At 50.9% G+C, this 11,316-nt stretch overlaps 2 protein-coding genes across 3 annotated transcripts in view; one reads left to right on the forward strand and one right to left on the reverse strand.

The window, feature by feature from the left end:
• Window positions 1–1,991: 1,991 nt before the first annotated feature.
• DHRS1 (dehydrogenase/reductase 1) lies at window positions 1,992–9,731 on the reverse strand. 2 transcript variants are annotated; one of them, XM_024753295.1, is made up of 9 exons: window positions 9,457–9,731; window positions 8,811–8,984; window positions 7,477–7,620; window positions 7,254–7,333; window positions 4,028–4,160; window positions 3,568–3,714; window positions 2,950–3,019; window positions 2,564–2,644; window positions 1,992–2,381 (listed from the first exon to the last, which is right to left on the reverse strand). In XM_024753295.1, the coding sequence occupies exons 2-9, from the start codon at window positions 8,958–8,960 to the stop codon at window positions 2,245–2,247; spliced, it is 942 nt and encodes a 313-aa protein (XP_024609063.1). In that variant the 5' UTR covers window positions 8,961–8,984; window positions 9,457–9,731; the 3' UTR covers window positions 1,992–2,244. The 2 variants fall into 2 exon arrangements, with proteins under 2 accessions (XP_024609063.1, XP_024609062.1); XM_024753294.1 differs by having other exon boundaries at window positions 9,269–9,731.
• Window positions 9,732–9,793: 62 nt separating this feature from the next.
• The window catches only part of NOP9 (NOP9 nucleolar protein), a 6,343-nt gene continuing 4,820 nt past the window's right edge, over window positions 9,794–11,316 (forward strand). The window contains exons 1-2 of the mRNA XM_024753278.1: window positions 9,794–10,128; window positions 10,343–10,786. Of these exons, the coding sequence (XP_024609046.1) occupies window positions 9,882–10,128; window positions 10,343–10,786 (691 nt within the window). The 5' untranslated portion in view covers window positions 9,794–9,881. The remainder of the gene's footprint in view (window positions 10,129–10,342; window positions 10,787–11,316) is intronic.

Below are 11,316 nucleotides of genomic sequence, written 5' to 3' on the forward strand. Positions count from 1 at the left end.
GTTTCTCAGATCTTGAATCTCTTCTACCTCCAATCAACACTCACTGTCCACGTTTCAGTCTCTCAGAGCTCGACTCCATTGTTTATGTTTCTAAGATTAATTAAGTCTTGTTGGAGGGAGGCAGTGTGGTGTCTCTTAAAGAACACTGCTCCCTCCGGCTTCTTGAGATAACCAGGGCTGAGGCTGAACTCTGCGTTGATGTACTCTTGGGGACCCAGTTCACTCACTTCCTAAGGTAAGTCGAAGGTCTAGCTGACTTCTAAGGTCTTCCAGGGCTGAATGAAAGTCCTCTGTGGGTTGAAGCCTGGTCTGTCTTGTTCTCTGCTCTCCCAAAGCCAAGAATGGTGCCTGGTGCAGAGCATACTCTTAAATGTTTGTTAAGAGGAAGAATCGACAACTTTAGCGGCTGCACATTGCTTGGTGCATATGTTATTTCACTTACTTTCCAAAGTGGTGAAGTTAGGATTTGTGCACAGATTTGTATGACTTTGAAGCCCATGTTCTTCCCATGATACCTTGTGGCGTTTAGGGAACAAGGCCCTCACGAAAGGATCTGTTCCAGTGATGTTTTTTTTTTTTTTTTTTTTTTTTTTTTTTTTGCGGTATGCGGGCCTCTCACTGCTGTGGCCTCTCCCGTTGCCGCTCCGGACGCGCAGGCTCAGCGGCCATGGCTCACAGGCCCAGCCGCTCCGCGGCACGTGGGATCTTCCCGGACCGGGGCACGAACCCGCGTCCTCTGCATCGGCAGGCGGACTCTCAACCACTGCGCCACCAGGGAAGCCCTCCAGTGATGTTTTTTAAAGATGGGTGCGGAAGGCTGGAGGAGATCCTGAGGTGCTTGTCCTTCTTCTTAAAGCATACAGGCAACTGCTGCTGCCCCTCACCAATCTTAGGGGAATTTAGGGTGCTGAGTGGAAGGCAGTGAGTGGGTGGTGAGGAAATCTGATCACTGCGATCTGAATGGGGTGCCTGGGTAAATGGTGGAATTTAAGTACGCGGCTCTAGTCACACGCTGAGAAGCTGGCTCTCTCTTAAAAAGTGGCCTGATTGGCAGCAGCTGTGGACTCCTGTGCCATACATACTCGCACCATAGCTGAATTCAAGCGACCACTGTCAAGTCACTGACTGCAGGGTTGGAAGAGATGCACACAACTAGCTCTCACCAGCCAGTGGGCCACCCCAGCACCCACTGGAATAGTAACCGGGGGCGGCCCCCCAAAAGCCACAGGAAGATCACAGCTTCTGCAGACTCTATGGGGAGCCTTGGGAAGCCTCAGCTCTCACCCTGCCTTTTTTGAAGTTTAGAAATTATCTATGCCACTCTGATTTACAGCAGCCATCCAGTTACCTTGATGGCCATCGAGGCTGCTGGTGGGAAGGTGCCCTCAGAGTGGCCCTCAGCTCCTCTTTGGAATACACACCCTGTTGCCTTGCCTCGGGCTGGGACAGACCCCCCCCCCCACCCCCAAGCAGGAAAGGCAGCCCTAAAGGGTTCTTGCAGTCAGTTCTTCCGAAAGCAGTTCAGGTGGTGCCATCCCAGGAGGGAGGATGTGAAGTGCCGGTGTCATCAACTATTCTTCTGCCTCTCACGTGGATCTGGAGAGTACTTTCCTCCCAAATTCCGGGAAATTGTGAACACCAGGGAGCTTGCCCTTCCTGGATTGGGCCTCAACCAGGGATCAGGCACAGCTAGAAGGCAGCAGGCATCCCTGAAGAGATGGCGGAATGAGGGGGTGGGAAAGCAGTGAGGGACTGGGGTGTGCCTGCTTCTGGCTGTGGAGGACTCTGCTCCCCAGCTGGGGCATGGGAGCCAAAGGGCAGGTGCTCCTGAGATGGGCAGCTCTACAGGCAAGAGGAGGAACAGACGTGGAGTAAAGGGGCTTGTGCTGGGGATCGAGATCCTTGAGAACCTACACATTTTGCATACCACTAGGTCTCTCTCTCAAGTACTTAATACCTTCCTGAGCATAGAATTGGCACTTGAAAAGAAGCTGAAGGAGAAACGAGACCTTTATTAGCCCCCAAAACATTTTTCAATATTAAGGCAAAAAGTAAAACGCAGGGGCAAGGAAGACCTGAAGAAGGACCTATAAAGGCCCCTAGGGCTCAACCAGGGCACACGGCAGAGGTCTTCTCTTCAGATCAAGGGTATGCAGCAGGTGGGCGGGAAAGGCGGCCTTGTTCCACTGCGATAGGCCAACCACTCAGCCCAAAGGGGAGCAGAACTGTGTCAGGCCAGGAGGGTTAGAACTTGCTAGCATAGAGGGTCATAACCCACTTGGGCACTCGGAGGAAGCCAGGCAAGTAGGAGGCCAGCCAGCCCAGGCTGGAGACATGGGAGAGAGCGGAGCTCAAAGACAAATAGTCCTGGACGGGGCGGCCTGCGGACCACAGGAAAAAAAGGATTAGACCCTTGCTTCCCACTCCTCGGACACCCCCACCCCGGCTGAGGAGACTGAATGGAAGGTGAGGGAGGAGGGAACAGGGAGAGAGAGTGGGAGAAGGGGTGAGCCGGGTGAGAAAGAAGAGAGGTCCAGGCTGGCTGCTGGGCCAGAGCTCTTACCATCAACGTCCTGCAGGCCATAGCGCCGTGCCAGGTCACAGGATGGCAGCACCTTCCCGCTTAGGCTCAGGATATTGGGGTCTGTGGGCACACAGACAGCTGAGACGGCCCGGGTGTGGCCCAGGGCACTACCGAGACAGGCTTAGGGACCCAGACTTGTTTCTCTCTGTTTCTAGGAAGGTTCCTGGGCCTCTGGCTCTTGGCCATGTCTCCCAGGATCCAGTTCCTGAGGCTCCCGCACCTCAAACTGGGCGTCGGACCCTTTGGGGCTCCAGACGCCAGAGAAGAGAAGGGCATATTCCTGGCTCGGGACCCTGAACTGGCTGCCACCACCCTGAAGATCCTCCATGCCCTTTCCTGTTACCAGCCGCCCCCAACCTCTTCACCTGTTGCCAAGGCCACCACACATTTGCCACTCATTTCTGTGGTCTCCGCAGATGAGAAACGAAATTTGAACTGAAACACAGGGGCAGAGAAGTGAAGGGTTAATTTCCAAGAGCACTGCCCAAGTCCCTTCCCTGCTTTCAGCTTCTGTCCAGGAGACAGAGGCCCTCATCACTGCACCTGCAGGACTCAGCATCTCAGTAGGTACGGGAATCATTCCTCCCCACATCCAGTGAGCCCTGTACCCCAGGACCAGGACCAACTGCCTTTCCTAAGTGGAAGGATGTAGGGTTGTCAATTATGTCTGGGCCTTCTAGATTAGTTCAGAGCAGAGGTCAAGGGCATGGGCTTTGGAGCTGGATAATCTTTCCACTTATGGCACATGTGACCTTGAGCAAGTTTCTTAGCCTCCCTGAGTTTCAGTTTCCCCGTCTGGGAAATGGAGACACCGTCTCACTTACAGGAGAAAAGGACATAATGTGTGTCAGTGCTCAGCCCTGCGCCTGCTGCGACAAGCACCTGGGTATTTACTCTGTTGTTACTGTCTTGTGGTTGGAGGATGTGGGGATGGAGTGGCTGATCCCCACATTTTCTGCCACCCTCGCCCTCCCCTTGCCAACCTGCTCAACAAGGGGATCGGCAGTGTTCTCCCCCTTCCTCACGTGCTCCTTCAGCAGTTCTGTCTGCACCAACCCTGGCCAAAGCGACACGCAGCTGACCCCGTGGCGCCGCAGCTCCTGGGCACAGTCAGCAGCCAGCCTGTCGCACTGCAGAGGGACAGAAGGCCAGGTGGGAGCCAGGGCACCTGGTCACGTCACCTCCCTCCCCTGCCTTCCCTGCTTCCACCAAGGATGCCCCAACCCCCCGGCCTTCCCAGGAGCCCTGTCTCAGCTGTCCACCTTCCCCAGTGCACTGCCTAGGCTGGCCAGCTGAGAGGAGCCCAGGCAAAGGAACCATCCATGCAGGGGCAGAGGAAGAGGTGAGGATCAGTCAGCCTCACCACTCTGACTACCGGGGACTGTCTCTCCTGAGCTATGGGTACCACGACTGTCCCCAACCCCTGTGCCAGTGGGTCCTCACCGCAGCTTTGCCCACGCCATAGGGGACGTTGAAGAAATACTGCAGCCCACCAATGGAGGAGATGACCACGATGAGCCCCCGGCCAGCTGGTACCATCAGCCGTGCCCCATACACAGAGCATAAGTAGTGGCCTCTAGAAGGTGGGGCAAAGAAGAAGGAATGAACCACATTCAGGGCTGTCTCGGGAAGTTTCTTCTGCCCCCTAATGGCTTCTGATCCAGGAGAAGGCCGCAAACCTGGTGAATCAAGGGCTTGAGGGCACATTCTGAGAGGGACACGGGTAATATTAACCACCGGAGGTTAAGAAACAGCAATCTTTAGAAGACTGTAATGGAAGAAAAGCACTCTGTCATGACAGCAATAGCAAAGCTAAAATAGCTCAGGGGATAAAACATAATAAATGTATAGGACCTACAAGGAAAAACTATAAAGTTCTGCTTAATATAAAAGAACAAGTACAGACATAATTTGCTTAGAAGAATCAACGTGTAAAACATCAGTTCTACTTAAACTAATGCACAAGTCCAGTCAATGGGAGTTATATCTCAGTAAGACTCCTGGAGAGATCAACAGAACAATCTAAAGCTCAGTGAGAACAGATGTGTAAGAAGAGCCAGGAAAATTCTGTAGAAGGAAGAGTAACATCGTGTCGGTGAGGGGGATATGCTCCCCTCACCCAGCCAACCTGCGTTAAAATGTACAATGAGGGGCTTCCCTGGTGGCGCAGTGGTTGAGAGTCCGCCTGCTGATGCAGGGGACACGGGTTCGTGCCCCGGTCTGGGAAGATCCCACATGCCGCGGAGCGGCTGGGCCCGTGAGCCATGGCTGCTGGGCCTGCGCGTCCGGAGCCTGTGCTCCGCAACGGGAGAGGCCATAGCAGTGAGAGGCCCGCGTACCGCCAAAAAAAAAAAAGTACAGTAATAGTTAAAAAAAATGCAGGACTGGCATAATAATATATAAGTAAGTCAACGAAACAAAATACTCAATAATTAATCCAAGTGTAAAGGAGAATTCAGCAAATTACAAACAGAACATTTCAAACCAACAGGGCGAGACGGACCAAACAATAAATGGATTTGGAACAACTGGTCAGTTATTTAGTGGGTGGGATTTGTTCTCTACCTCATTTATTGTTTTAAAATGCATTCTCAAAATATAAAAAAATGAGTGCACAAAAGCACTAAAAGAAAGCATGACAATGTGTTCATAAACTTGAGGTAGGGAAAACCTGTCTCAGTATCACACCTAGATAGAAATGTGACTTCTTAACAGTAAAACATATATATAGAGAGAAAGATGTACAAATACATACATGTGTACACAATTAAGTATACATAGCTGAGGAGAGCATACATGCAAGCAATGAGTAATAAATTGAGAAAGATATTTGTAAAACACACATCAAAGGAATCTAAAGATCTTGTACAAAGATCTCTTATAAATTGATGTGAAAAGAATAACTTGGTAACACAACTCACAAAAGAATCAAGAACCAATAAAAAGTGAAAAAGAAAAGCTCAACTTCACAAATAATAGAGAAGTGTAAATTAAAAAACACCTTCAGATATCTTTGGCCTATTAGATGGCGAAACTTGCCTGACCTCGTGGCCTGATATTGTCTAGTATGATTGAGGACACGGGGAAACAGATATCCTCCTTCACTGTTGTGAGATTATAAATTGGTGGGGTCTTTTTAGAGGACAGTTTGATAATGCTTACTAAAATCTTTAAGAAGTTATATTTTTTGACCTAATTATTTTCCACTGTTGCAACAAATAAGGGGTTAGATAAATAAATTATGGTATCTCTTCCTAGTGGAATATTTAAATGAATGGTAGAATATATACTAGGCTATTAACAGTAGCTATATCTCAGGCAAAAGAGGAAGCAGTGGTGACTAGGGGAATAAGATTGTACTGGTCTTCACAGTATATTTTTAAAAAAATAACACACACATACTTGGTAACCAGTATCGCAAGGGAAACAGGACCCTCCAAATGAAAACAAGTAGAGTATGGTATCAAAAGGAAGCCTGACCTCAGGCAATGCAGAAGAAAGGCACAGTAAATGTGAATGTGTGTGTGGGAGGTGAAAGGAGATGTTGGTGCACTTCCAGGAGGCTCACAGAGTGACCTTCGCCTTGGAGAATTCATCAGAGCTCTAGGGCGGGGTCCAGGCCTTTGCTTCACAGGCTCAAAACCCTGACCAGCAGGAGATGAGAGTGTGGAAGGCCCCTCTCTTTGGAGGGTTAAGGATATGGGTGTTGCCAATTTCTAGCTCTTTGGGTTTTCTTTCTTTTTTTTTTTTGGCCACACCATGCGGCATGCGAGATCTTAGTTCCCCAACCAGGGATTGAACCCATGCCCTCTGCAGTGGAAGGGTGGAGTCTTAACCACTGGACTGCCAGGGAAGTCCGGGTTTTCTTTTCTTGATTGTTGGCTGACCATCCCCCTCTGTCCTCACAACCTTTATTCCACTTGGGAAATGACAAGTGGATTCTAATCCTGCTTCCCTGGGGTTGCCACTAGAAGCCCTGAGTGTCCTTAGACGCTTCAGAAGTAAATTTGCATATAATCTCTTGGTGACTCCCACAGGTGGCTGATCACATCCACGCAGTGTAGTTTCTGAGAGGGTACCCTCTTTCCAACAATTAACACTGACCTAACTGATGTATGTCATGCTAGGTGAACTCTTAATGCGGTGTTTCATCTCACTCCTTTGCCAGATGTATGTGTAACCCCATGACACCCCTGCCCTCCCAACTTGGACTTGGGAGTACCCTTGCCTGTGGGTCTGGAGTGAGGAGGGAAAGGCTAAGATAGCTGGCACTCACTCTTCCTTATTGACCTTCTTCTGATCTAAAACAAAACAATTTCTTCCTCTAGCCATCTTCGGAAATACTGACTATAGGTGGCATGCTTTACTGAGGGAAAGAGGCTCCCTTCTGGGTCATGCATTTGGATGGGAAGAAAATGAGGCAGGAGGGAGGGCAAGGGCAAATTCAGATGAAAATTACTGACAGAAACAAGGCAAAAGTTGACATTCTTAGGTACAGATTCACCTGGATTAAACTTCTTTAGAGATTAGTGGACAAATGGGACAGAAGGGAGAAGAGAGACAAGATCAGAGGGAAAAGGAGAGGGCACATGGGAAAACGTCTGGGCCCTCAGCCTGGTTGAGTGAGGGGAGCCCAGGCCCTTAGCGGGGTGGCAGGGGAGGCACCTACCTGAGTCCAACGTTGTTGATATCATCCCAGATGGAGGCGGGGCTTTCCCAGAATGCCTTTTTAGTGTTGTTCAGGATCGCCTGGAAGACAGGGAGAGTGGTGAATAGGATGCTTTGAAGGCAGGAAGGGGCTGGATAATGGAAGGGATAATGAGTGGGGATGAAGACTCAGGTCAGAGGGAAAGGTCAGGAGTGTGGAGCTGGGGTCAAAGTTCAAAGAGCACCTGGACCCCAGCATAGGCGTTGTTGACCAGCACATCCAGACGCCCCTGCTGTTCTTGATCCACCTGCTCAAACAGGCTTCGCACTTCACTCTCCTGGCTTGAATCACACACCACGGGCACACACCGGCCCCCTCGGGATTGTGCCTGGAGAGGATTAGAGAGGATATGAGCTTCCTGTCGAACATAGTAAGAGACACAACACAGCTCCCCTCAACTGCCAGCGTGGGAGCTAAGGCAATCATAGGACTCACAGCCAGCAGCTGAGGGAACATGGTGGCAATACTGCCCTCTGGTGCCTGTTGGAGGAGTTTCAGGAATGCTAGGTCCTGTCATTGTAGAGTAATGTTGATGGGGATCCCAGGTTTAAAATCTATAGACATTTACTGAGGCCTACCATGAGCAAGGCATTGTACTCTGCATGTGGAAGGTGAGGGACAAATTAGGCTTGGAGGCTGGCCTTGAGAAATGAGTATCTATCTTTTTCCTCATTATTAGTCATTTCCATTTCACGTGCCCTTAGCTCCCACTCTTCACCACTCATGTGGAATCCCAACTTAAAATCACAGCCCTCTTACCCTCACTCCACCAACACTTCTGCCTGGTAAATGAGAAATCAAAGCTCTCAGACATGAACTATCTCTACTTCCTGTTCTACCTCACCCTCTACAAATGTGCCCCCATCCTCTAACTTCAGAGAAAGAAGACCTTATTCAAGAACCATCATCATATTCTCCAGATCCATGCTCTGGGTCCCACCCTCTGACCTCCCTGCCTAACTGCTCACCCATATTCCCAGTGCATTCTGGGCACACTTATCACTTACCATATTCATATTAATTACTTTCATCACTTACTGTATTCACATTACATTGAAATGATCCGTTTCTGCCTTAGACTTCCTGCTGGACTCTCTTTTAAAAGCAGAAGTTATGTCTTACTAATCTTGGTAACCCCAGTGCTTCACTCAGTGCCTAGCCTATCAAACACACCCCAGTATTTATTTAACTGAAATTCAGTAGAAAACTCTAGTGAAAATGTACAAGTCAATAAAGTCTTAACAAAAACAGAGAAAAAGCACAGGTCCACAACTCTTAAGATGCAACTCCAAAATCCCTGAAGCTCTCAAACAGCAAGATTTTTCATAAAATTCACTTGCTGGCAAAATATGACCTGATCTGAAGTTACTTATGGGGTTTACTTATCCCACTTTGAGTAAAAATGTTCATGTCTACTGAGGAATATTTTGGTTTCAGGTAAGGGATTAAGAGGAGTGGTTAATGGGAAGGGCTCCCTGAGGTGGTTTCTGCCCCTGGGATCCCAGAAGAAGCACTCACCTCCTGAGCAGTGGCCTGCAGTGTGTCCAGATTGCGGCCAGTGATGTAAACTGTGGCACCTGCTTGGCAGAGCTGCAAAGCGATGCCCCGGCCAATACCCCTGGAAGCACCAGTAACCACGCACACCTGGCCCTTCATGGGAGCTGGCATGACTCACAAGAGAAGGGGTTAAATCTGTGGAAGCAAGGACTTGCTCTGAGGGAAGCCTGCAGAGTGTATATGCAGAGGGGGGACCTTGACAATGATAGGAAGGGGAGCCAAGGCTGAGATCCTTTGATGGGAGAGAAGTTTCAGAGGGGGATAACCAGTGCAGGGCCCAGGACAAGGCTGGTTGTCCCTTTTGGGAGGCCAAGGACTGAAGAAGGGGGATAACTAGTGCAGGCCCCAGGACATGGCCGGTTGTCCCTTTTGGGAGGCCAAGGAGTGAAGAAGTGGGGCTGTCCAGGACGGCCACTTACTGAGACTTTCTGAGTGGGGCTAACTGGGTGGGAGACTGTAGCGGGGCGGTCCCTCCCAGCGCGTCCACGCGGAGTCCTGAGCTCTCTGGAGCACTGGCCGCTGGTCCGGAGGCGAGACTTCCGGGTCGGGGGTAGGCGCGAGGCCAAGGGACCCCGAGCCCGAAGTGGAGGGCGCTGGCGCCCCTTACCGGCCACGTGTACTACTGCTGGAGTTCTCGCGCCGCCTCGTTCGAAAAGTTCTCGAAGTCGAAGACTTTAATTCTGGCCGCGGGAGTGGGACGAGGTGACAACTACGGGGTCAGAGTACGAGGCTGGGGTGGAAGTCCGCGTTCTGACCCAGTTTCCGCTGGCGACGCGGAGGGGAGGATCAAAGAGTACCCCGCGGGCCCGGGGCAATGACCGGTAGGAGCCAGCACTGGCAAGCGAGAGCTGGGCGATCCTGAAACAGCCACTCCCGCCGCGGAGCGGCAGTCGCGGGGCTATGACGTGTAACGCTGCGCCCTGAGCGCGCGGGCGTGACTAAACTCTGCCCGGCTCCGGGCCGTACGCGAGTGGTTGAGGTGCCCCCTGCGGCTAAGGAAGCCTTTGCTGGCGGAGAGGTGCCGAAGCGCTCATGGGGCTGGTTCCGCGCTCCCCCCACCAGGCGGGGCGCCGGTTCCCCGCTGGTGGCAAAAGAGGGCGCGGAGCCAAGGGCTCGGGGCGCCCCCCACCAGGCCGCCAGCGACAACCCTGCCCGCCTCCGGATGGGCGCTCAGAGCCGGCTCCGGATGCGCACCCTCACCTGAGCCCAGAAGCTCTGGGGTATTTCCGCCGGGCGCTATCCGCGCTGAAAGAGGTCCCCGAGACGGGAGAAGAACGAGGTAGGGAGCAACTTTGGGGTGGGATCAAGGGAGGCACTTAGTTGGGCATAAAATCCAGGACCGGTAAGGACATTTTCGTGGGTCCCCAGGGTGTGAGGACTTAGTTTCATCTCCTGTATCCCCTTCCTCCTTCCCCACCCCTTGGTTAAGTGATGGAACATAACCTTAGTCTCCTCTCATTCTCTTTAATGTATTTCTTTTCTTGTTTTTCCAGAGCTGATGGTGCATAATGTTTTGAAAGAAGTGGAGGCTCAGGCCCTAGCCTTGGCCACAAACAGGGCTGGTAGTGAGATGCTGCAGGAACTGTTGGGGTTCAGTCCCCTGAAACCGCTGTGTAGAGTATGGGCTGCTCTGCGGCCCAACTTGCGCTTTGTGGCCTGTCATCGATGTGGGGTCCATGTATTGCAAAGTGCTTTGCTGCAGCTGCCTCGATTGCTAGGGAACCCTGCAGAGGAGGAGGAGGAGGAGGATGGGAAGGATGGTCCTTTGGAGACCCTGGAGGAACTGGGCCTGGGACTAGCCGCTGAGGTGTGTGATGATTTTCTTTTCTACTGTGGAGACACACATGGCAGCTTCGTGGTCAGAACTTTGCTGCAGGTATTGGGAGGGACTCTTCTCGAGTCTGAGAGAGCCAGGCACCGTGGCTCCCAGTTACCTGGTAAGTATTACAAGAAAGGGATATGGACCCAGAGGGAAGGAGAGTTTAGGAAGTTCAGAAGGAGAGAATAAGCAGAAGATTTCTTCCTGACCTTAAAGAATTAGCAGAGAAATTAGGTCAGGGATATCAGGCCAAAGATTAGTGTGTGTAGAGGCCCAGAGGTGAGGATGCATAGGTGTGTTTAGGGAACAGCTGTTAGAAGAATGGGGGCAAGTGGAAGAGATGATTCACTTGAGCATTGCGTTTCAAACTTTTTTTTTTTTTTTTTTTTTTTTTTTTGGGACGGCACGTGGGATCCTCCCGGACCGGGGCACGAACCCATGTCCCCTGCATCGACAGGCGGACCAAACTTTTTTTTAACCAGAACTCACAGTATGGAAAAGTTTTTTAAACATGACTCGACATACATATGTGTATATATACACATATTGGATTCAAGCAAAAGGTCAGGAAACAATACCCTTACTGCATGCAACCCACTCTGATATTTTCTTCCCCCCCCTTTTTTTTTTTTTTTTTTTTTTTTTTTT

The sequence above is a fragment of the Neophocaena asiaeorientalis genome, unplaced genomic scaffold (assembly GCF_003031525.2).
Source record: "Neophocaena asiaeorientalis asiaeorientalis breed wild unplaced genomic scaffold, Neophocaena_asiaeorientalis_V1.1 scaffold1186, whole genome shotgun sequence".
Lineage (NCBI taxonomy): Eukaryota > Metazoa > Chordata > Mammalia > Artiodactyla > Phocoenidae > Neophocaena > Neophocaena asiaeorientalis.

Coding starts and splice junctions, on each gene's coding strand:
- DHRS1 (XM_024753295.1), bottom strand. CDS start 8,960: ATGCCAGCTCCCATGAAGGGCCAGGTGTGCGTGGTTACTGGTGCTTCC. Junction 7,334..7,476: donor ACGCCTATGCTGGGGTCCAG/GTGCTCTTTGAA, acceptor CCTGTCTTCCAG/GCGATCCTGAACAACACTAA. Junction 2,382..2,563: donor TGGCCTGCAGGACGTTGATG/GTAAGAGCTCTG, acceptor TGTGGTCCGCAG/GCCGCCCCGTCCAGGACTAT.